This window comes from Haemorhous mexicanus, chromosome Z, assembly GCF_027477595.1.
Source record: "Haemorhous mexicanus isolate bHaeMex1 chromosome Z, bHaeMex1.pri, whole genome shotgun sequence".
Classification (NCBI taxonomy): domain Eukaryota; kingdom Metazoa; phylum Chordata; class Aves; order Passeriformes; family Fringillidae; genus Haemorhous; species Haemorhous mexicanus.
The window spans coordinates 70,354,221-70,375,705 of record NC_082381.1 but is presented as its reverse complement, the minus strand read 5'-3'; the positions used below and the strand labels follow the sequence as shown (position 1 = coordinate 70,375,705).

The 21,485-nt window shown below is 38.1% G+C and overlaps 1 protein-coding gene across 2 annotated transcripts in view; it reads left to right on the top strand.

Moving 5' to 3' along the window:
* Positions 1 to 21,485, top strand: part of NDUFAF2 (NADH:ubiquinone oxidoreductase complex assembly factor 2) — a 56,122-nt gene that overhangs the window by 3,219 nt on the left and 31,418 nt on the right. Inside the window, exon 2 of one of the 2 annotated variants that reach the window (XM_059873771.1) lies at positions 20,177 to 20,260. The exons of the other annotated variant lie outside the window; for it this stretch is intronic. Coding sequence (XP_059729754.1) covers positions 20,177 to 20,260 — 84 coding nt within the window. The remainder of the gene's footprint in view (positions 1 to 20,176; positions 20,261 to 21,485) is intronic. 2 annotated transcript variants of the gene reach the window in all.

Genomic DNA, 21,485 nt, shown 5'->3' with positions numbered 1-21,485 from the left:
GAATAACTTGGAGATTAAAAAAGTGTTAATGATATGCAAGTACTGATTTAACATGTGTTTTGCCTTCATTCAAAATGTTCTAATGAATAATAGCAAAAATATATGAGTTTGCAAGAGTATTGTAATTATCTGGGGTGAATATAGAAAGGATTGGCCTTCAGAAGTGGAGAGGAAGAAGGATGTAAAATAATGCTGATTCAGTCTTATTGTCTTATTTCTCTTGAAAGAGAAAAAATGAGTGTTCAAAGTCCCTAGACTGTAAGAGTAAGAAGTCATTAGATTCAGTAAAGAAAGTAATGGCTAGAAATAGAAAAGGAGTTAAGAAAAATTTGAGGGCCCATATAGAGGGAGAAGATCCCAAAAAAGTAACTATACTGTCAACAAGAATATGGGTGAATTCAGAATTAGAGTAGTTAATTTCCTGAAAGCATGAAACTTGAGACAAGATACACTGTTTACTGTTTATCAAGAACTTTTATTTTCAAATGGGGAAGAACCTATCATCTTCAAAGCCAGATCACACCTTCAACAACATAGTAAGGTGGGCTTATTTGAATGTAAAGATGGTTCTGTATTTAATGACATTCTGTAAGTGGTGGGTTTTAACAAGATGATCCTAAATGATGACAGTGATAAAATGTAGCTATACCAAGCTTGTCATGAGAGGAACATCCAGCATAACTCATTAACTCTGAGATGACTCTTCAGTGGGTTGTGATAAAAGATGGGAATAGATGGCTGAGGAGTAGTGATCGATGACTCATTTCAGTATCTTGGACAAGTATTTCACTAAACAGACTAGACTTATCAATGTAAGTAATTTATTTTTCTTATATTATATAATGTACTGCCAGGGCATTGCCATAGCTTTGGTACATGATTAATTGTTCTTGCAGTAGAATGTGGAGTGGTATTAAGAGTGTTCATATATTTTTAATTGAAAAACAAAGTCCTCATACAGTTTATGCATCTATTACAACCAAACATGTCTTGCTGGAAATAGCTGATTCCATTTTCCATTGAAAACAATTTGTCAAGACTCTTAATAACCATTTTAGTTTAAAAATGCAGGAAGATGAGGAGCCCTAAATACTCAAGATCTGGTATATAACTTTTTCATCAAAAGGCTGATTAATGAGCAGGTTATATTTATACATTTGCAATACCTTCATTTTCACTCTTATGTATTGTAATCAAGAGTTTAAATGAGCCCTGTTAAGTACCACCATATGCAAATTTTTATAAGAACAGTAGGTTATCATCAAGTCAGGTGATTTCAAAGATTAAGTAGGAGTGTTAAAAGTATGGCTTAAGATTTAAAGTTCTCTTTATAGGAGCAGCATACTCAGGTTTGATTTGATTTGTACTGTCAGCTTACCAGGAATTGCTGGAAAAAGCAGGAAGCATCCTGTTTTCCATAGGTTTTTATATGTTCCACAAGCTCTGCATTAGGGGCCATATGTGGCCTAAGCTTCTGATGCTATAAGCTAAAATTTCTCAGTACTCTTCTCAAATACCTCTGAGAAATACATGTGGCATTACCAAAATTCAGTGGTAAATTAATCAGTGGCTAATAATTGAATGCAAGCACTGACTTCTGTGGGAAACCTTTTCTTAATGCGAAATTTCCACTCACATTCACATAAGCCTGTATCTTGTGCAGTAAATTGTCAACAAGCAAAAATGTATAAGTAAAAAAGAATCTATATAAGGAAAAGTACTACGTATTCAGTTGCATTATATATTTATAAATTGTCCTGTATCTGATTGAATCCAGTCTTCAGTAGAAGTAAGTAGACTTTTTAATGTAAGTTAGAAAGACTTAAGGTTCTGTTGAGACTAAAGGAATCCTTTAGTTGCTCCTTGTTTCCTGTTTTAGGTAGTGGCCTGTTACCTTCCTGTGCATCAGAAGTTTAGAGCAGAATTTCTAATTTCTTTCAAAATCTTTTATAAAATACAGCTTTTTATTGAAGACTGGACTGAAACTTTCCTGTAATGCTTTATGATGAATGGCAGAGAGGGGAAGAAGCAACGAATCTCCAAAGTGTATCTTCAGAGATAAAAGCTATGGTTTTCTTCTGAGTCTGAATGTTAGCTTCCTCGCTAACAGGAATGAAGTCTGGTTGTGATTGTATGAAGCATTTGTAAGCTGATTATTGAGTACTGCAGATAATTGTATGTTATATTACTGAATATAAAAAGTAGTTTCTCAAGTTAGCTTTTCAAATGTTGGTGGAAAGCTAATAAATTTTAGTTTTCCATGTATAATGTTAAATACTAATTAAACACAGAATCTGAATATTCATTCATGAATAGAAAGCCAAATTTTAGACTATTTAATTATCTTGCCTTAAGGAAATAATTCTATGGAAAAAGTGAGTTTGGGTTTTTTTCCATGTACAGACTCTCACACCACAGCAATGCCTGTCAGTTAGAGGTTTGTCCAGGTGGTGGCAACCTTGTTTCAAAAACAGAACAGCAAGTACAGACAGCTCTCTTGCATATTCTTTATGGAGAGATATTAGAATACAGAAACATAGTTCTAAAAGAATTCTGTGTATGTATATTTGTAAAGAAGTAAAACTTGCACTGCAGACTGCTAGTTTCTAGGCCGGTTATTCTATATAATGACAAAGTAGCTTTTCAATCTGGATGCTACATTACATAGCAAAGCAATTACACTCTGAAGAGCTCATTGCAGATTATAAAAGCATTAATATTTGAAAAACCCATCTTTGTTTGCAGTGATATAGAGTCATAAGATATGAAAAAGACTTCCAAGTTCATTTAGTATAACCTATGACCAAACACCACCATGTCAACTAAACCATGTCAACTAAGTGCCATGTCCAGTAGCTTTGTGAAGAGTTTCAGGGATGGTGACACCACCTCTTCCCTGGGCAGGCTGTTCTGATGTTTAACAGCCCTTCCGTGGAGAAATTCTTGCTGTTGTCCACCCTGAACCTACCCTGCTGCAGCTTGAGGCTATTTCCTCTTGTGGTGTCACCGGTTGCCTAAGACAGGCCGACCCCCGGCTACACCCTTCTGTCAGGCAGTTGTGGAGAGTGATAAGGTCTCCCTGAGCCTCCTTTTTCCCAGGATGAACATCCCCAGCTCCCTCAGCTGCTCCTCACAGGACTTGTGCTCCAGACCCTGCTCCAGCTCCATTGCCCTTCTCTGGACTCTCTCCAGCTCCTCAGTGCCTTTCTTGCAGGGAGGGCCCAGAGCTGGACACAGCACTCGAGGTGTGCCCTCACCAGTGCCCAGTACTGGGGACAATCCCTGTCCTGGCCCTGCTGGCCACACCATGGCTGATCCAGGCCAGGATGCCATTGGCCTTCTTGGCCACCTGGGCACACCCTGGCTCATGTTCAGCCGCTGTCATCAGCACTCCCAGGTCCTTTTCCATTAGGCACTTCCAGCCACTCTCTCCCAGCCTGTGGTGCTGCCTGGGGTTGTTGTGACCCAAGGGCAGGACCTGGCACTGGGCCTTTTTGAACCTCACACCATTAGCCTCAGCCCATGATCCAACCTGCCCAGATCCCTCCAGGAGATAATGCTCCCACCCAACTTGGTGTCCTCTGCTAACTCACTGACAGTGAATAAGGGTGATGATGATGGTCTCAATAAGGATATTGACATCATCAGTAAGGAAATTGAACAGGGTTGGCCCCAGTACAGAGCCCTGGTGAACTCCACTGGTGACCAGCCACCAGCTGAATGAAACTCCATTCACCACCACTCCCTGGGCTCGGCTATCCAGACAGTTTTAAGGGAGATAAGTGCTTCTGTCCAAGCGACAGTGCCAACTTTTCCAGAAGATTGCCATGAGACACCATGTTGAAAGCTTTACTGAGGTCTGAATAGGTGACATCCACAGCCTTTCTGTCATCCACTAAGCAGCTCACCTGGTCATAAAAGGAGATCAGGTTGGTCAAGCAGGACCTGCCTTTCCTAAACTCATGCTAGCTGGACCTGATCCCCTTGTTCTCCTGGATGTGCCACATGAGAGCACTCATGAAAATCTGTTCTACATGTTTTTCTTTTAGTTGCCAGAAGCAAACTGGCAAAAGGCATGGTATTAATCTCTCTGAGTTGAAAAACCAAGAATAGCAATAAGTAGTCATGCAGCCAGGTAATAACTTACCTATTATCTGGCCATTGCTACAGCCAGGTTTGATATTCAGTGTGTGTATTGGTATTAAACTGAGATGCTGATCTTTTTAAATTCTGCATGCTACTATTAACATTCATATGCTGTACATTTCTAAGTTAATTATTGTGCATTTGGCTTGAAAAGCTGTTTTGATTCTTTCAGTAGAGGTGTGTGAAGAGGTAATGGTTTGAGTGGGTATCTTTTTTTTGGGTTTCTTTGGTTGCCAAAAAATCAGATAGTTAAAAAAAAAAATTAAAAAATTTCCATGTGTTAGTGTTAAAAATTTCCTTGTATTAGTAACTCTCTTCTATGATGTATATAGAGAAAAAGATGGTGTAGTGCTATAAAGATAGATGTTTTCAATGGGTAGAAAAATCTTAGCAGTATTTTAATCATGGTGATTTGAACAGCCAGCACCTGTAGAGCTAAGAGTAATAGGGCTGAGTGTGTTGCAAACATGATCATTACATCAATGAGGATTGTTGGTATATCATCATGCCTGCTTTTGACTAAATTCCATGCCTTTTAGTTTCATTATTCTGAAATACAAGGAGAATTCAACTTACTTTTCTGGTTCTAAAGGAGGAAAAAAATCCTTCATTAATGTGCATAAAAAGAACAAATCACCTATGTTTAAAATTTTAGGGTTTGAAATCATGTTGGGAAATGAAAGAACAGATTTTACGGAAGAGAGTGCCAGTAGTCAGTAGTAAGTACAGGGAACTTTTTTCTAATATGTGTGTGTATAATTAATTTCAGTTCATTATTTACATGAATTTGGGTAAACAAGATTATAAATACATGCTTTGTTACTTGTGATTCTGATGTGAAAATTTGCAGTGTCCATTTTTGATAGTACCTAATTTGGTGTATCTTTTTTTTAGGAATTGTTTGTTACTGTAAAATAAGAGTGCAAACAAAATTAAGCATTTAAATGAAAGTGGTGGGGCTACCCACCACTGGTGTCACTTTAAAAAAGATAAAATGACAAAGAGCTTAACAAAAGATTGCAGTTAAGAAACCATGAGATTAAAAATAGCTGAGTAATGTTGGCATGCTACCCTATGGGCCAATGTAACCTTTTAAGGTTCTCCTGAAGAATAGAGAATTAGGTAAATAATTAGGTCTGGCTTCTGCTTTGTGCTATAAGTTTATTGTACTCTTTATAAATCTTTAAAATAACCAAGTTTCTGTCACCAGGGATTTTATAGTTTTAACATCAGGTTTGCCAATACAAGAACTGCTTTGCTTTGAGGAAAGGGAAGAGTCAGTTTCCTACTCAGGCTCTCGGCACAGTGGTTGCACAGAAGGGAAGAGCATTGAGAAACGAATGTGACAGGTTGAGGGAGTGGAAATGTTGAAATAGGGAGGTGAGATCTTAAGTTCTAAATGTCCCTTGTTAATTGCCATCTGTGTGCTAAAAACAATGTTATTTCATCCTTCTTGAAGTGAAGAAGTGATTTAACTAGCCTCTTTCAACTGGATGAACTGGAGACACCATCAGCAGGAATTGCAGTCAGTATGAAATTTTTAGAAGAGATCAAAGAAAGGGTGGATTCTGGCAGACTTCTGCAGGATTTGGTCAGTGCTGTAGGAACTGAAAATGTCACCAGCTTTGGAACGATTAAGCAAATGTACTGATTGATATTTTGTGTCTGTAAGAGGGATATCAAAAACCAGGATGAAGAAAAGTTAGTGCAGACAACTACAAACAGAAAGATGGAATGGAAAGATATATAGCAATATGCTGCAGGAGGTCCACTGAACAGAACATCCACTACAGATGTTACTGAACAAGTGATATTTCTTCAAGTAGAAGTCTGTGCAGCAGTGGGGGAAGATGCTGGAAAATTCTTTTAACTCTCACACAGTAGTGAATGACCCGTGGTTAGTGTTTAGTTTTGTACCACACAGTGCTTAGTACAAATACCAGAGGTCAGTGTGGTCTTGTGCTAACTCCCTGTTGTGACTAAAAAGGCTTGTGACACCTAGTGCTTCATTGTTACTTTGTACTAGTGATTAATATGTACTAGTTGATGTCTTAGTTTTGAGAACACAGATAGAGTGCTGGAGTAAAGAATGATAAGAGAAGTGCATCATGACCTGACCACATATTTGAGATACTCTCAAGGAAAGGAGATTCATCAGAAAATCTGGGACCATCAAAGTCAATTTTGAGGAATGGGACATTCCTGAATGACCACAAGAAGACCCTCAAAGGACTCATATCCAAATTAGTTTGGGCTACAAGGTGTTTTCGCACCTGAAAACGCCTTCTTACTCTCGTTCTTCGCTCTACTTTGGTGTCTGCAGAGTTTTACCTCTCACATATTCTCATTCTTCTCTGGTTGCAATTTCATCTGCGCAGTAACTATTTTATCGATGGTGCCAGGGAAGCAGAATTATCCCTCTGTTATCCAGGAGGAGGCAGTCAGAGAACTGCTGAGCTGCTTGGATGTTCATAAATCCATGGGCCCAGATGGGATCCATCCCAGGGTGATGAGGGACCTGGCAGATGAGCCTGTGAAGCCACTCTCCATCATTTGCCAGCACTCCTGGCTCACTGCTGGGGTTCCAGAGGACTGGAAGCTAGCCTGTGTGACTGCCATTCATAAAAAGGGTGGGAAGGAGGATCGTGGCAATTATAGGCTGGTCAGCCTGACCTCAGTACCCAGTAAGGTTATGAACAGTTTATACTGAGGGTCATCACACACTACCTACAGGATGGCCAGGGTATCAGACCCAGCCAGCAAGGGTTTAGGAGGGGTAGGTCGTGTTTGACCAACCTGGTCTCCTTTTATGACCAGGTGACCCACCTGGTGGATGCAGGAAAGGCTGTGGATGTTGTATACCTGCATTTCAGCAAGGCCTTTGACACTGTCTCCCACAGCACACTCCTGGAAAATCTGGGACCCCACGGCTTGGACGGGAACACTCTTTGCTGGTTCAGGAACTGGCTGGATGGCCAGGCCCAGAGAGTGGTGGTGAACAGTGCTGCATCCAGCTGGGGCCAGTCAGCAGTGGTATCCTCAGGGGTCTGTGCTGGGACCAGTTCTGTTCAATATCTTTATTGATGACATGGATTAGGGGATTGAGTCTTTCATTAGTAAATTTGCCAACAACCCTGAGCAGGGATCGTGTGTCGATCTGTTGGAAAGTGGGAGGGCTCTGCAGAGGGACCTGGAATGGTTGAACGGATGGGCAGAGTCCAACAGGATGAAGTTTAACAAGTCCAGTTGTCGAGTCCTGCATTTTGGCCACAATAACCCCCTGTGTAACGTTACAGGCTGAGGATGGTGTGGCTGGACAGTGCCCAGGCAGAAAGGGACCCGGGGGTACTGGTGACAGCCGACTGAACAGGAGCCAGCAGGGTGCCCTGGTGGCCATACAGGCCAGTGGCATCCTGGCCTGTGTCAGGAATAGTGTGGACAGCAGGAGCAGGGAGGTCACCCTTCCCCTGTACTCAGCACTGGTGAGGCAGCACCTTGAGTGCTGTGTCCAGGTCTGGCCCCTCAGCTGGGGAAGGACCTTGAGACACTTGAGTGAGAGCAATGAGGCTGGTGAGGGGCTTGAAACACAAACCCTGTGAGGAATGAGGGAGCTGGGGGTGTTTAGCCTGGAGAAAAGGAGATTCAGGGGTGACCTTGATCCCTCTCTACAGCTTCCTGAAAGGTGGTTGTAGTCAGGTGGGGGTTGGTATCTTTCTCCAGGCAGCAGCTGACAGAACCAGCAGACACAGTCTTAAGCTGTACCAAGGGAAATATAGGTTGGATGTTAAAAAAAAGTTTTTCACTGAAAGTGTGATAAAGTATGGAATGGTCTGCTCGGGGCTGTGGTGAAGTCACCATCCCTGGATGTGTTTTAAAAAAGATTGGATGTGGCATTTAGTGCTGTGGTTTAGTTGAGGTGTTAGGGCATGTGTTGGACTCAATGATCTTGAAGGTGTCTTCCAACCTAGTCATTCTGTGAATTCTGTAAAGTGTGTATACCAGAGGTGCCACCAACGCTGCTGATGGGCTTGGCCTTGTCCAGTGGTGGGTCTGTGCGGGAGCTTTCTGGCCTTGCCTCTGTCAGACATTGGAGAGCTTCTCACAGTTTCTCAGGGAAGAGAAGCTCCCTGCAAGCATCCCCTCCACTAATAGAACCTAGCCACAAAAACCCTGTATAGATATATATATATATATATATATGAGTGTGTGTTTGTGTGTGTGTGTGTGTATGTATATACATATAACCAGTGACTCATTATGGCCAAGAGTACCCCAATTTAGTAGTTGTAACAGGAAGATATACAATGTAATGAAGAAATTCAGATAGACAAATTGAGCTCTTTGATATAATGTTTTGCTCTCTGCATTATAATGTGCTACCAAAAGACTGATGGCAGTCAAGGTAAAGGTTCTGCCTGAATCAGGGGATGAATTCATCCAAGTATAGTTCATGTCTGATTTGTATAAAGGTTGGTAACTAAATTTATTGCTGCGTATTTAAACTTAAGTCAGCTGAATATTGATACTGTTTCTCAGAATGTACAGTGCATAAGAGAGGAATTAGAAGTCATGTCCTAATTCAGCATCTTCAGTACAATAAATTGATACTCGAAGGAGGCTGCTGGCTGCTTCTGCTCTTTCTCTTGTAAAGCAGACCTACTGATTAGGAATTGAGGAAGGGGGAAATAAAGTTCCCAGGCACTCAGAATGTCAAGATCTATGTTTTCCAGACTGGTTTCTGTTATCTGGAGCAGATGCCTGCAGATAATAGAGTACTAAAGGAACACTTGCTCCCGTTTCCAGACATCAGGAATGGTGTAATTTGTAAAGAAAAACAGTTACTAACAGTAGCAATTATGGGGGACTGGGGAGGATATAACATCCCCAAAGCCTTAGGCAATTTTAAAAGACGTTGCAATTAAAGAGAGTAGGTGTTGTCTACTTGATGGTTTTGCAGCCTCACTCCAAGCGGTTCTTGCTGCTACTTTTTCAGACAAGCCCAAGGCCAACCAGGGGCAGCAAGTTCAGTGTTAACCTTTTTTTTTTTTTTTGTATCTAGCAGCTTTCCTCATTCTCCTATCAACAAGCCTTCATTTTGTGTTGAAAGAAACTAAAAAACAGATAAACCTCCTTCATGCACTTTAGCTTCATTGCTGTGTGAGTGTTGTGAAAGGTTCAGGAAGAGCAAGAGTACCAGGAGATTGCAAAGAAAAAAACCCAAACCGTTTAAATATGCCTGAAAAGTGCTACGAGTTATGTTTAGCCATCAGACCTTATATACTTGTACTTTAGAGGTGGTGGCTTTTCCTTGTATGTTAGCTACAGTGCTGGTTAGTGTAGTCATCACAGTATTGAAGCAACTAAAGCTTCAGATGGACTGGTCCTCCAGAAATGTTTAAAAAATTTGGTATGGTACCAACAACCTCTAATTGTGGTACTATGAATGTTTCAGATATAGTGGCACAACTTTCATAAGCAGTTGTAATGTATCTTTTCCTATTTTTAGTCAGTTAGGAAATGTTTGTTAATATGGCTTGATTATGGTCAGAATCATCTTTATGTTTTCTCTTTTACTACATAAGGTTGCTAAAATAGAGACACTGAATGGTTTTCCATAAGAAATGAGACAAAACTTATTCTTTTGAGGTCAATGACAGAATGTCTTTTATCTTCCAGAATTCCACTTTTTGCCATTTTTGCGAAATACATATTGAGAGAGTTCTGTATTTAAATGGCTAATTTAAAATTTAAGGCATGTAGTGTGTTCTGGTGTTTAAACTGTAAATACTTGACCTAGGCAATATGATAGAAACACTGAACTCTAAAATTGCCAAAAATTAAACTTCTAATAGTTCAATTTTCTACAAAACTACTTGGCTTTAGTAAAACTATTATCCATATTTATTTCTGTGATAAAGTAAATCTCTGATCTGAGTTAGTAGAGTCTAGTATTTTTGGCAAAAAAAACAGTGGTCCTGTTCCTTCCTCTAGCTGCTCATGTCTGCTTTCTAATACTCACTACAAGTGGTTGTGCAGCCTTGTGCTAAATCTGTTGACTTTTTTTTTTCAGCAAGAGTTATTTGGGCTGGTTCATGGCACAAGCTGTGTAAAGAGCTAAAAAGCATCCAGGAATGAGAACAATCCTGGCTGGCTGCTGCCTGTGGCTCCTCTAGTTTGAAATGCTAGTTGAACTACTAATCTGGGTAATTCTAGTAATTCTAAAGAATCAAAGGCTACATTTTTACCTGTCTGTGGAGATTTGCAAATGCTGGTTGCAAATATTGTTTTTCTTAGTTCCCATTTGTAATAACAATAGAACTTTGCCACTGTTGTCTTATACAAAACAAAAATCTAGATTAAACCTATTGTAATGATTATAAAATAATCAAAAGATGGTTTTATAAATGGTTTTTTGTGATTATTATCTTATCTGTTTGGGATTTTTTACTACTCAGTGTAATAACTGTAACTCTCTAAGAGTTTCTTCAGATCAAGATGGAGGCATTTTTTAATGCTATTAAAATGCACTTGATATTTCTATCTGGATATTTTCTAATTTCAGGGGAAAAAATTTTCTTAGTCTATCCCTGATTGAAGAACCAAGAATCAGTATCCATAAGCATTGACACTGCCTCAGTGTAACATACCAAAACTTCCTAGGTTGTTCTTGAAATGATTAAGTGGGAGATGACAGGTACTTTATGAAATCATCTGGTTTTGTGACATTTTCATCATCTCGGATTGAAAAGACATGCTGTGTAAGCAATTTCTGAGCCAGAGCTGGAAAATGGGCCACTCTGGATTTGTGTCTGATCCAGGTATGTAATAGTGTGGGAAAAAGTCCAGAGAACTGGAGCCAGAGTCTGTTGTGAACCTGAAGGTGACATGAGTTTGACTCTGTTGATTAACATGAGTTTGTCATTGATAAAAGGGAGAGATTTCATTCATCCTTTATCTTCTCTTCTTCAAGGTGAAAGTAGCATTCACGAGAACTGTTGCTGAGCTAGTTTAATTCAGTTGAAAAAGTTGAGCATGTGGTTCCCTGAGTTAAGAAGGTGGGCATGAAGATGGAAACTGGCTTTCAAGCATTTGTGTATTAGCCATTCCTTGCTAAAATTTATTGATCTGTTGTGCTGGCAAAACTGGTATGTTGAATCCTTTTTTTGCCTTGAAATGTTTCCAAAGACTTCTGCATCTTGAAAAAGTTTATTTGAATTGTCCTCAAAGGTCTAAGGAGCAAGAAGTTTAGATATAAACTTAGTTTCAGACTGCTTACCGACGTCCATGTACTTACCATGCAAACTGAATGCATTCAGTTATCTGGTTTGTGGTTATAGAATGGCTGGTACTCTTTAAAAGGGGTTGTAATGGAAATGCCAGTACAAAGTTACATTACCTCATTAATCAAAACAAAAGAACTGGAGATTAAAATACATCAACTTGCAGACTCTGTCCTCTTTTTAGCTGAAAGGGATTGTATTCCTTCTCAAGTGTTCTTGAATCCCTGTAGCTGTATTATCCTGGTGTAGAGCACACGAAGGAAATCATTCTCTAGTACCAAGGTGTGTCATAACGTGAGGGAGGACTACAACTACCTAAATGTAAATGGGCAATTAAGTGGAAATCAACTGCATGAGCTAGAAGATAAGAAATTGATAATCTGTTATAGTAGCGCAGTGGAAACCAAAGACAGACTCAGTGTGATGCTGTGTCCTGTTCAAATGTGTAAAGTGCAAATGTGAGTCTTCTTTATAGGTGGGTGAGGGAAGGAAATAAATTTTACCTGCTGTCCTGTAAAATTGTTTTTTTTTTTTTTCTTCTGTTGGTGAACATGTCCTGAGATCAGATCTGACTTCAGCATCTAGCTTCTTGGTTCTTTGGGTGTAAGAGGTATTAGATAAAATAGGCATTACTTAATGATAAAATCACTGATGCTAGATCATGTGTTCTGCATGTTATCAAGTGTGAATTTCTAGAGGCTTGTGGTTTAACCCCAGTCAGGTACCAAGTCCCATGCAGCGCTTGCTTCCTCTCCCACCAGCAGGATCGGGGTAAGAGTTGAAAGGGTAAAAGCTGGAAAACTTGAGGGGTGGGATAAAGACTGTTCAATATGGAAAGTGATAGCCATATATAGAAGAAAATCAGCCATCTCAGGATAGCAGTGTAATGGTTACTGAGGAAGATAAGTGCCATCACTCCAAAGGTCCCCCCGCTTACTCCTTTTTGCCCCTGCTTCATATACTGAGTGTGATGTCACCTTGTCTGGAATATCCCTTCGCTCAGCTGGGGTCACCTGTCCTGGCTGTGTCTCCTCTCAGCCTCCCAGGCACTCTCAGTCCCCTCACCACCACGGCTGTATAAGAAGCAGAAAAGGCCTTGGGTCTGTGTGAGCCATGCTCAGCAATAACAAAAACATCTCTGTATTGTCAGCCCTGTGTTCAGCACAAATCCAAAGGACAGCCCCATGCCTGTCACTGGGAAGAAAATTGCCTTTACTCCAGCCAAAACCAGCACAATGCTACTAGGTGGATTATAGGCATCTTGACTCATACACTGACATTACTCAATGTAATGCAATAGCAGTGATGATTCCTTGTCGTTTTTCTGTCAGCCTCCCTAATTATATTTCTCCCTTCAGGTGTATTTAAAAAAAATCAAACAGAAAAGTAAGCTAGGAAGTCTCAAATATTTAACTTCCTCCTTACTGCCAATTTATTATATGTAGATGTCTGTTTTCTATCTTCCATATTCTACCAAAAAGGGGAAAAAACCCCCAAAGACCTTGAAAACAAGCACCTTCTTCTGGAACTAGAATAAAAATAATTTAATTGGAAGAATGGTGAAGTTCAGCTGCTGCTGGTGAAATGTATTTGTTTATAAACAGTTATTTCAATTTTTTTATCTTACTGTAGGAAAAGACCTGCTGTAGAACTACTTCAAAATTTTCTGTACTGCTGAAGAGAGAACAAGAGCCATATCTAGGTTTTTTTAATCTTCCTGTATATTGCAACACTATTTTTCCCATCTGTGTTGTTTAAATTTATTTTCAGATTTTTATTATGCCTATGAGCCACAGCAATGTCTTGCATCTCTAGTACCTGCTTGGTCATTGAGATGGAAGGATAGCCTTTATTCAAGGTGTTTAAAATTGATGCCTAAGAGGTACTGTAGGTAAATATGGATAGTAATGGCTATCCTTATTAGCAAAACCACAACCCATTCATGGCAGAAATTTTATACTTCACATCAAATAGAAGGTAAAAGAAAACTTTGAAATTACTTTGTGGATATTCATGGAGTTCTTCCATTTAGTGAACAGAAACGGAAAATAAATTTTTCTTGGTTGATACATACCCGTATGTGATTGAAGTCCTCATGTCTCAGGCTGTAGAAGGAGGAGAAGGGTACAGAGGAGACTCCTTGCATAGGAGTTTGAAAACAAAGTACACTGTAGTCCAAGTGAAAAATAGAAACCTTGTAGAGGGTCTAAAGACATAATTGAGTTCCCACAGTTCCTGACTAGATAACCAATCTTTGTGGCAGTGTTACAAATTCATGAGTAGGGTGGGATGCATATGCATTGACATGGAAAAATTATGTTGTTGTAGTTGTGTCTGAATAGCAGATTGAGCAGCATGGAAATTCAGTAAGATCATACAGAAAATAGCCTATGCAGAAAGAACCTACACATTAAAGAGAAATCCTGGGTACCAGACAGAAAAGAGGAGAATGATGGCATTCATCATGAATATGTGGAAAGGGAGGATAATAAGACCTGGTTTAGACATGCAATTTTTACAGGAAAATTATACATGTATTTGGAGAAGCCAGTGAGAGAGAGAGATGGTAAGACAGAAGGAGGCAGGACTAAACTCTTAGTAGAGAAAAATTTGTTTCTTGCATAAGATAGGTGTACATTGGTAGGAAACTTAGCAGAACTGTGGAGGGTGCTTTGCAGTAATTTGAATCAAAAAGGAAATAGTAAAAGTGATTGCATTTATGTTGTGGTAGCTCTACTAATACTTGTCTGAAGGGTGTTTGTGTTGCAAAGATTACAGTGTCTCCAGAGGTGAAACACAGGAAGACAAGCAGGGATGAAGGACAGGCAGTGCCATGAGGCACTTGTCCTGTAAGCACTGCAAGATAATTATTAGTTATGTATTTCTGAGACTAGCTGTTAGAACAATTGCTGTAAATGCAGTAGTACACTGGAGCTTTTCTAGCTCATCTTGCTGATGAAACAAAAATAGCAATAAGCCAGTGAAGTAGCATAGAGAGAAAATGCAACTGTAGTGAGAAAAGGTGCTGTTTTGTTTGTTAGTTTGTTTGTTTTTTTGAAGGCAGTATTGTTGACGGACTTTATAGAGGAAATGTCATGAAAGGCCAAGTAAGTGAGCATTAGTAATAAGGTGAGAGGCAGAAAAGGGTTGGAACAAATCAGAAATTTTCCTCATAATGAATATAGTTACAAAACAAATGGTATTAAAAGGACTGAAAAGTTTTAAAGACCACTCTTTGGTGGGAGCTTTATTGTTGGATGGTGATTGATATCTGTGATTTGGTCCATTTATATCTGATTTTGAAACCAGTAAAACAGTTCAGAGGGAAAGTGAGCAGAAATGTCTCGGCATTTGAGATTTAGAGGAGTCTCATGCTGGAGTGTTTTTTCCTTTTTTTTCCCCTGCTGTCTTGGTTTGACACTAAAGGTGAACACTCCAGAATGAGTTGCCTCCATTTATAGGTTCCACCAATCCCTCCCTTTCCAATCCAATTGGTTCACCCAATTCCACCAATAAGGAAAGAATATGAGTAGATACAAATGAAAAAGTGCCAGTTAACTAACAAGCAGAGCAGCAACAGTCAAGTAGTAACAGCAAATAACTATCAGATACAAAATTTTTTTTATACTGAGGTGACTCTTGGTACAGTTTTGATTCAGAAAGAAGTGATTTTATATTTAAAACTGGCCCTTTTCAAATTGCAAGGGTTTTTTCTGTCACTTCTGTGGCCCTACAGGGGCTACACAAATAATGATATGTATGCAGTATTCAATAATATTCATTCTCTCTTTTTCACCCACCTCCCCCTCATACCCTCAAGCTGTGAAAAGTATAGCAACCACTGTGCCTAATTTTAGGTACAATTCACAAGCAGCAATAACATTTTACCCCTTTTGACTACCTAGCTTGTCTGCACCCAGCATATCTCTGAATAGCTGCACATGCCTCTTTTTCTCAGGGTTATTTCTCAAGACAGCCCTGTAGGGTTCTGTAGTTTGCCTTCTGTTGTGCTGAAAGAGCCTGCAGACGATGAAGGCAATATTTCTGTGAAATTGGAAATTTTTGTGTTCTTAGATGGCAGTTTGTGATTTACTCAGTAATCCTTTATTTGGAGTCTTTTCAAAAGGCATTATGTTTATTTTTTAAGAGTTATTGGCAGACTGAAACTTTTATGTTACTGTAAAGTTCACAGAGTAGGTTAAATCATTACTATTTAATACTTTAAGCTGTTAGTGTTTTAAAATAATGATGTTTTCATCATTCTATTACATATGAAATTATGTTTTATAGAAGACTTCATAAGTGCTTGTGAAATTACAACAGTTTATAGGAGGTAATTTCTAGGCAAGAGTGGATAGTCTGCATGAATAAGATGGCAAACTCTTGGACTGGCATTGGGATAATGGGGTTCTGATGTGTTTTTTAAGTGAACAGGTGTGGTTGCAGAGGTTCTGAGGTGTTTCGGTAAAATACTGAGCCATTTCTGTGCAATGAAGTTCAAGAATGCATGGGTTCTGGGTTTGGATCTGTAAGCATATATGTCTACCCATTTTATCTAGTTGGACTAAATGAAATTATTTAAATTAGATCAACTAAACTGGGGAGAAAAGAGAAGACTAGAAGGAAGATTGAGCTGACTGAAAAAATTGTGACATTGCTAATTATGAAAGCATACAACATAAGGAAGTTGGCCAAAAGTATAAAAAGTGACAGGGTTGTCTCAAAATAAAAGATGCTATTGGATGCATCTGAAGATTTATGTAAATGTGATGAGTAAAAAATTGCTGACGATGAATGAGGACTGAAACACAGTACTTAATAGTATGTAGAGAAAAAGAAACTGCAACTTGTTGTAAAATGGAAGACAGAATGCAAAATATATTTAACGTGGACAATAGAACTATTACTCATTATAATAATAGTTATAATAGTAATAGTTATATACATATTTTTAAAAGTATAATAAAGACCTAAAAAATACCATGTCTGCATCTGAAAAACAACAAAATAGTGGACTAAAAGGAGAGTGATTGGTTGTTTCTTCAGTATATTAAGTGTTTAGATAGTGTAACTAATAAATGTTTCATAGGTGCAAAATAAAATGGTGAAAAAAATTGTTAGAAGACAACTTGCCTAGTGGATGTGTAGGATATGATGTTGGATTAGTCTGGTAGGTACTACCCGGTATCATAGACAGGACTTCCACTGTTTGCCTTCAGAAAAAAAGGTGGATCTCCTATGCTCATCTCTCTTTTATTCCAAAGGTGTAGAAAGTCCTGGATGGGAGAATCCATACAAAGAAGTTCACACTCCTGTTTTCCTGTTCAGTGCTCTGCTTTCGGTACTTTCTCTGTAGGACAGTACTCTGAACCTGTTATTTGTGATGCAGATTACAAGAGAAAAGAAACTTAGATAGTCTTTAACATCTCTGTCTGCATTGTTGACTGCTAAATTCTGTAAGACTCATGCCCTTGAGGGAGGGAAGTTTTCGTAGAGAAGATGAAATGTCATAGGAAACAACTGTGAAACAGTGTTTTGATGGTAGTTGGTTAGTTGGGTTTTTTCCCTTTGTCAAGAGAAAGTAGGCACATAACAAAGCAGTTTGAGCTAATCCTTGAATAAGTGAAAGACATTGAAACTTGAGCTAGTTTTAGTAGGGAGTAGGAATGCAGTTTTAAATATTAATGAACATGGAAGGCCAGGATTTGATGGCAGACACCTAGAAATTGTTTAGTGATTATATTTTTCCTTTTACATCAAGCTTTAGAGAGCTCATATATTGTGTGCACTGCCTCTTTAGGATCTTTTGGTGATTTGAAATTCTTTTTGTTGATCATCTCATTGATGGAAAACATTTGAAAATTACACTTAATGTATAGAATAACAGAAAAAGGATAATGTTTGCTTGATTTTGTATTAATTAGCACGGCATTGCTCCAGCTAAGGCTTTTAATGCTATCATAAATAGTGATGCTGGAGATCAGTGAGCAACATGATGATTCTTACAGTTTTGCTAATGGTTCAAAGGTCTGGAACACAAGCATTTCTGGAAACCTGCACACAGATTTCTATTATACTGAGAAATTTTTTGGGGGAGGCTGGATGTTAACCATGTTTCCTTTTAAAAGATACACGTTGTGTATATTAGGGATGATGCAGTGTTATTGTAGATGCCATTATCTAAGCAATGCTGACAGAATTCTAGAAATGAATCAGATTTTGCCTGAGGTATAAGCTGACATTTCCATTCACTTTTTAATTTCTCTGGGAGTTTACTGGGTTAATATAACAATTTTTCTCTATGGATCCATCAGCTGATGGAAATACCGTGATTGTGTTTCATTCTCTCTCAATGGTAACAACTGTAATGTTTCTTCTTTCTCTTCTTGCTGGTGTCCAAGTGCTTTTCCACAGGCTTTTCCTGAGAGAATTTAAGTACAAGGCTATGGCACTGGACAACTGGCCACTGTTGCAGTATTCTTTGTGTGTCACATCCCTGCTTCATTGCCAAAGTGCCATAAACTGTGAAGACCACATAGAACATATGAGAGTTCATGTTCCCAGAGAGGGTGTGTATTTTATGCCTATGGTGAATCATCTGGCTGTCCTTCAAATAATTCAGTTTTAACCACCGCATGTGCCTGCTTTGGAAACTATTTATTGTTTGGTTTATAAGACTTGGTTAAACTTCACAGCAATTTTCAACAAGATATCTTTCAAGTTTTTTGAATTAAATTATTAGATTACATAGGGATTGCCTTGCAACAGAATACTTTGGATGAGAAAGTAATGGATCTTTTGTTTTTTTTATTATTATTCACTTCACTTTTGCCTGCTTCCAGTATTAGCAATCATTATGCTGTATTTTAAAAATAAGCTTCATAAGGTAGTAGTGCTTCCAATCTTTTAAAGCAGTCTTGCCATTTAAAAACTTTTGTAGTTGTCTTTGGAAGAAGGTGAGAAAAAGGAAATCTTCATGAACTTCTATGCATGTGTGTGCAGGAGTTGTTATTGAATCAAGAGCAAAGCTTTTAATGTGGGAGAAAAATAATGCAATCTGCAGGTGATGAACCTTAATACCATAGAAGTTACACTTTTTGTTTATTTGTGGTACTTCTGATACCTTGCCAAGTACAAGTTTATTGTCATCCTAGGTTATATTGGAAGGAAAAAGAGAATCACGCTTCTTCAGTGGCTTTACAGTGCAGAAGATGGCATACATAGATCGTACTGGTTTTTAAAGGATCACAGTTGGGTTTGTACTACTGTGTGTTTTCTTTTATGTAGCTTTGTGTGGCTTATTAAAAATGTTTTCAGTTTTCATTTACTTTCCTAAGTTTTGAATTACTTTGGTGTTTTCAGTTTTGGTAGGATGCCTAGGGGTTAGCAAACCCAACTCCACGCATAAATTGGAAAATTCTGCTCTTTCGTGGATTTGATGGAAGTTTAATCAGCTTCCTTTGGAAGTACTTCAACACCCTCCACTTTAATAAGTGTCATGGCCTAGAACTTGGAAGATACGGATAAAATAGAAGTAATTGTTTTTGAGAAATTGTGAGGTTTTTGAAATAATACAAATTAAAGTTAAATCATAAAGAGGCCAGCTGTTATGCAATCATTAATACAGTTAGGAAGGATTCTTTGTTCCTGCACTTTGAAATTATTACAAACTCTTACAAGTAGTACTCTCAAAATTTTGAGAAATAGAACTAGATTGTCTTGCTATGCCTACCTTCTGTTCTGGTAAGCTCCACAGATAAAAATGACCAAATAATATTTAAGAATCTGTTATAATGAAAGCTATTATAATACATTCAGCAATTACCACTCTTTCTACCTACCCAAGCAGAATTTATAGCTAAAACTTGTGACTGGAAATCATGTGGGACAGAACATCTGCTTCACTATATAAAACTACTTTTATTAGAGGAGAGATTGGTGTGTGTCTGTTTTTCTGTTAAAGCTAATAAGTATATGATAGCTAAATGTGAAAGTATCAAGATTATTTGATCTGAATGTTGTAACTAAATCAGAGTTCTGTCAAATAACATTTTCAGCAAAGTTGAGGGATGTTTTTGTCATGCTGAGCAGGAAACACTCAAAGAATAGTAAGTTTATAAGGGTCAGTTTAGTAAGTGTAGGAAGCCCAGTAATTTTCCTCTGACCGACATGCCCCTCTGACCTATGTGTTTGCCAGAGCATAAGATTTCTCCTAACTAGTGCGAGCCTTTCTCCAGCTGCATGCCAGCATTCCTTCCTTGGTTATTTTTTAGAGACTGACCTTATTTTTGACATAGACTAGTGCTCTCGCATATTTATTGGTTTTTAAATCAGTGAATTATACTCAAGTTAATAGTTTAAGAAACTATAGTGTGTAAATCAGTTTGGATCTGAGGGTTTGGAATTGTGATCAACTCTCAGGTCAATCGAGTTCACATAAACCAGAATACAGGGCAGGTAAGTGAAGGAGGGGGCAGGGAATGTGGAATGACTCAGCTGAAGAAATGATGTTGTGATAAAAAAAGTAGAAATGATAAAGTGATAAAACTGTAGTACATTGGAAGTCTTTTGCAATAGAATTACTCTGTAGCTCACTTTTAGGTTTTTTTCCTTATTCTGATAATGAACTGGAAGTTTGGTGTATACAAAAGAAGATGCCCATTTGAATTTTCTCTGTACTGAAAGACAGTATTGTGTTTTAGAATGTGATATTTGTATGGAAACATCTAATACAGTGCTATTTTTTTCAGCGACGGTGAGGTGCAGTTCAGTAAACCCTTCACCCATCCCACCACAATATTTATCCCAGAGACAAGAAAATAAACAGAAAGTCAGTAAGTTCTCAACTCCATGAATAGATGAATCATCAATAATTGTGAATTTCTCTCTGTGAATATTTCTTACTTCCTTTTCTATTTTCTGTATTCCATCAACATGTAATGTAAATTGGGACTTAGAAGAAACAAATTATCTCTATGAGCTATTTTGGCACCACAGGAAATTCTTTAAGTTCTATTGCAGCTACTTGCTGGGGGTTTATCACTGCAAAATACTGTAAAATGGAGGTTCAAATAATTAATTTGAGAGTATTTGGAGTATTTTGAAGACCTTTATATTTTTCTTCTAAAAAGAACAAATGGGATTTAATTTTTAATGTTAAAAAAAAAGAAACAGATAATTTTTCATTGTTTATTTTTAACCCTTTCAATGTCAGAATTGAGATAATGAAGGGGAAAATTACTTGTCTCAATCTGGCAGACACTATATCTGGGCTGGCTCTATTTTAGTGCAGCTCAAATTCTAACATGGTAAAATTGCAGAAATTTACAATTCAAAGTGTGTTTCATCAGGGAGAAATCCGCAGATTGTTTTGACACTCAGTTAGAAATTCAGCATGAAGATGGACGCCTCATGAAATTTGCAGCTGCTGATTGAATTTATATTTCCATAAAGGCCATCAACAATAGCAGCCTGCAGGGGAAGTGGGGGGAAAAATGACAAAACTTGTGAGGCTAGCATTTTTTCCTCAGTCCTGTAGTAACAAATTACTTGTAATAAGGTCCTATACTGACCACCATTAAAGAGAAATACAGGCAGCCAGAAAGGAAAGATTTTTCAATTTAACTGATTTGAACTAAAGATATTTAAATTTTGATCTTTAAATGTACATGCAGTCATCTGTACCGTATGTAAAATGCAACTGTAAACCAGGAGTGTCCTTAAATTGAAAGACTCTTACTGATAATTGCAGAAGATTTATCATACATGTAATTTGATTGTTTAATAAATTCCCAAGATAGAAAATGAACAGTATTGAAATATATATACTAAAATAGATTATCTTTTTAGGGGTGAAAATCTCATCTCATCATCTGTGGCATGCTCCCTCTCATTCATACACATATACACATACACAGATAGGAGGGAATGTGTAAGATTTGGGTTTATTTGTCTGAGTAGCAAGTCTCATTATGTTTGTCATTTACCAAGGAAAAAAAAAAAAAGCAGTTACAAAAAACAAATTTGTGTTATCAAAACAATTAGTAAGAAATGCCATTG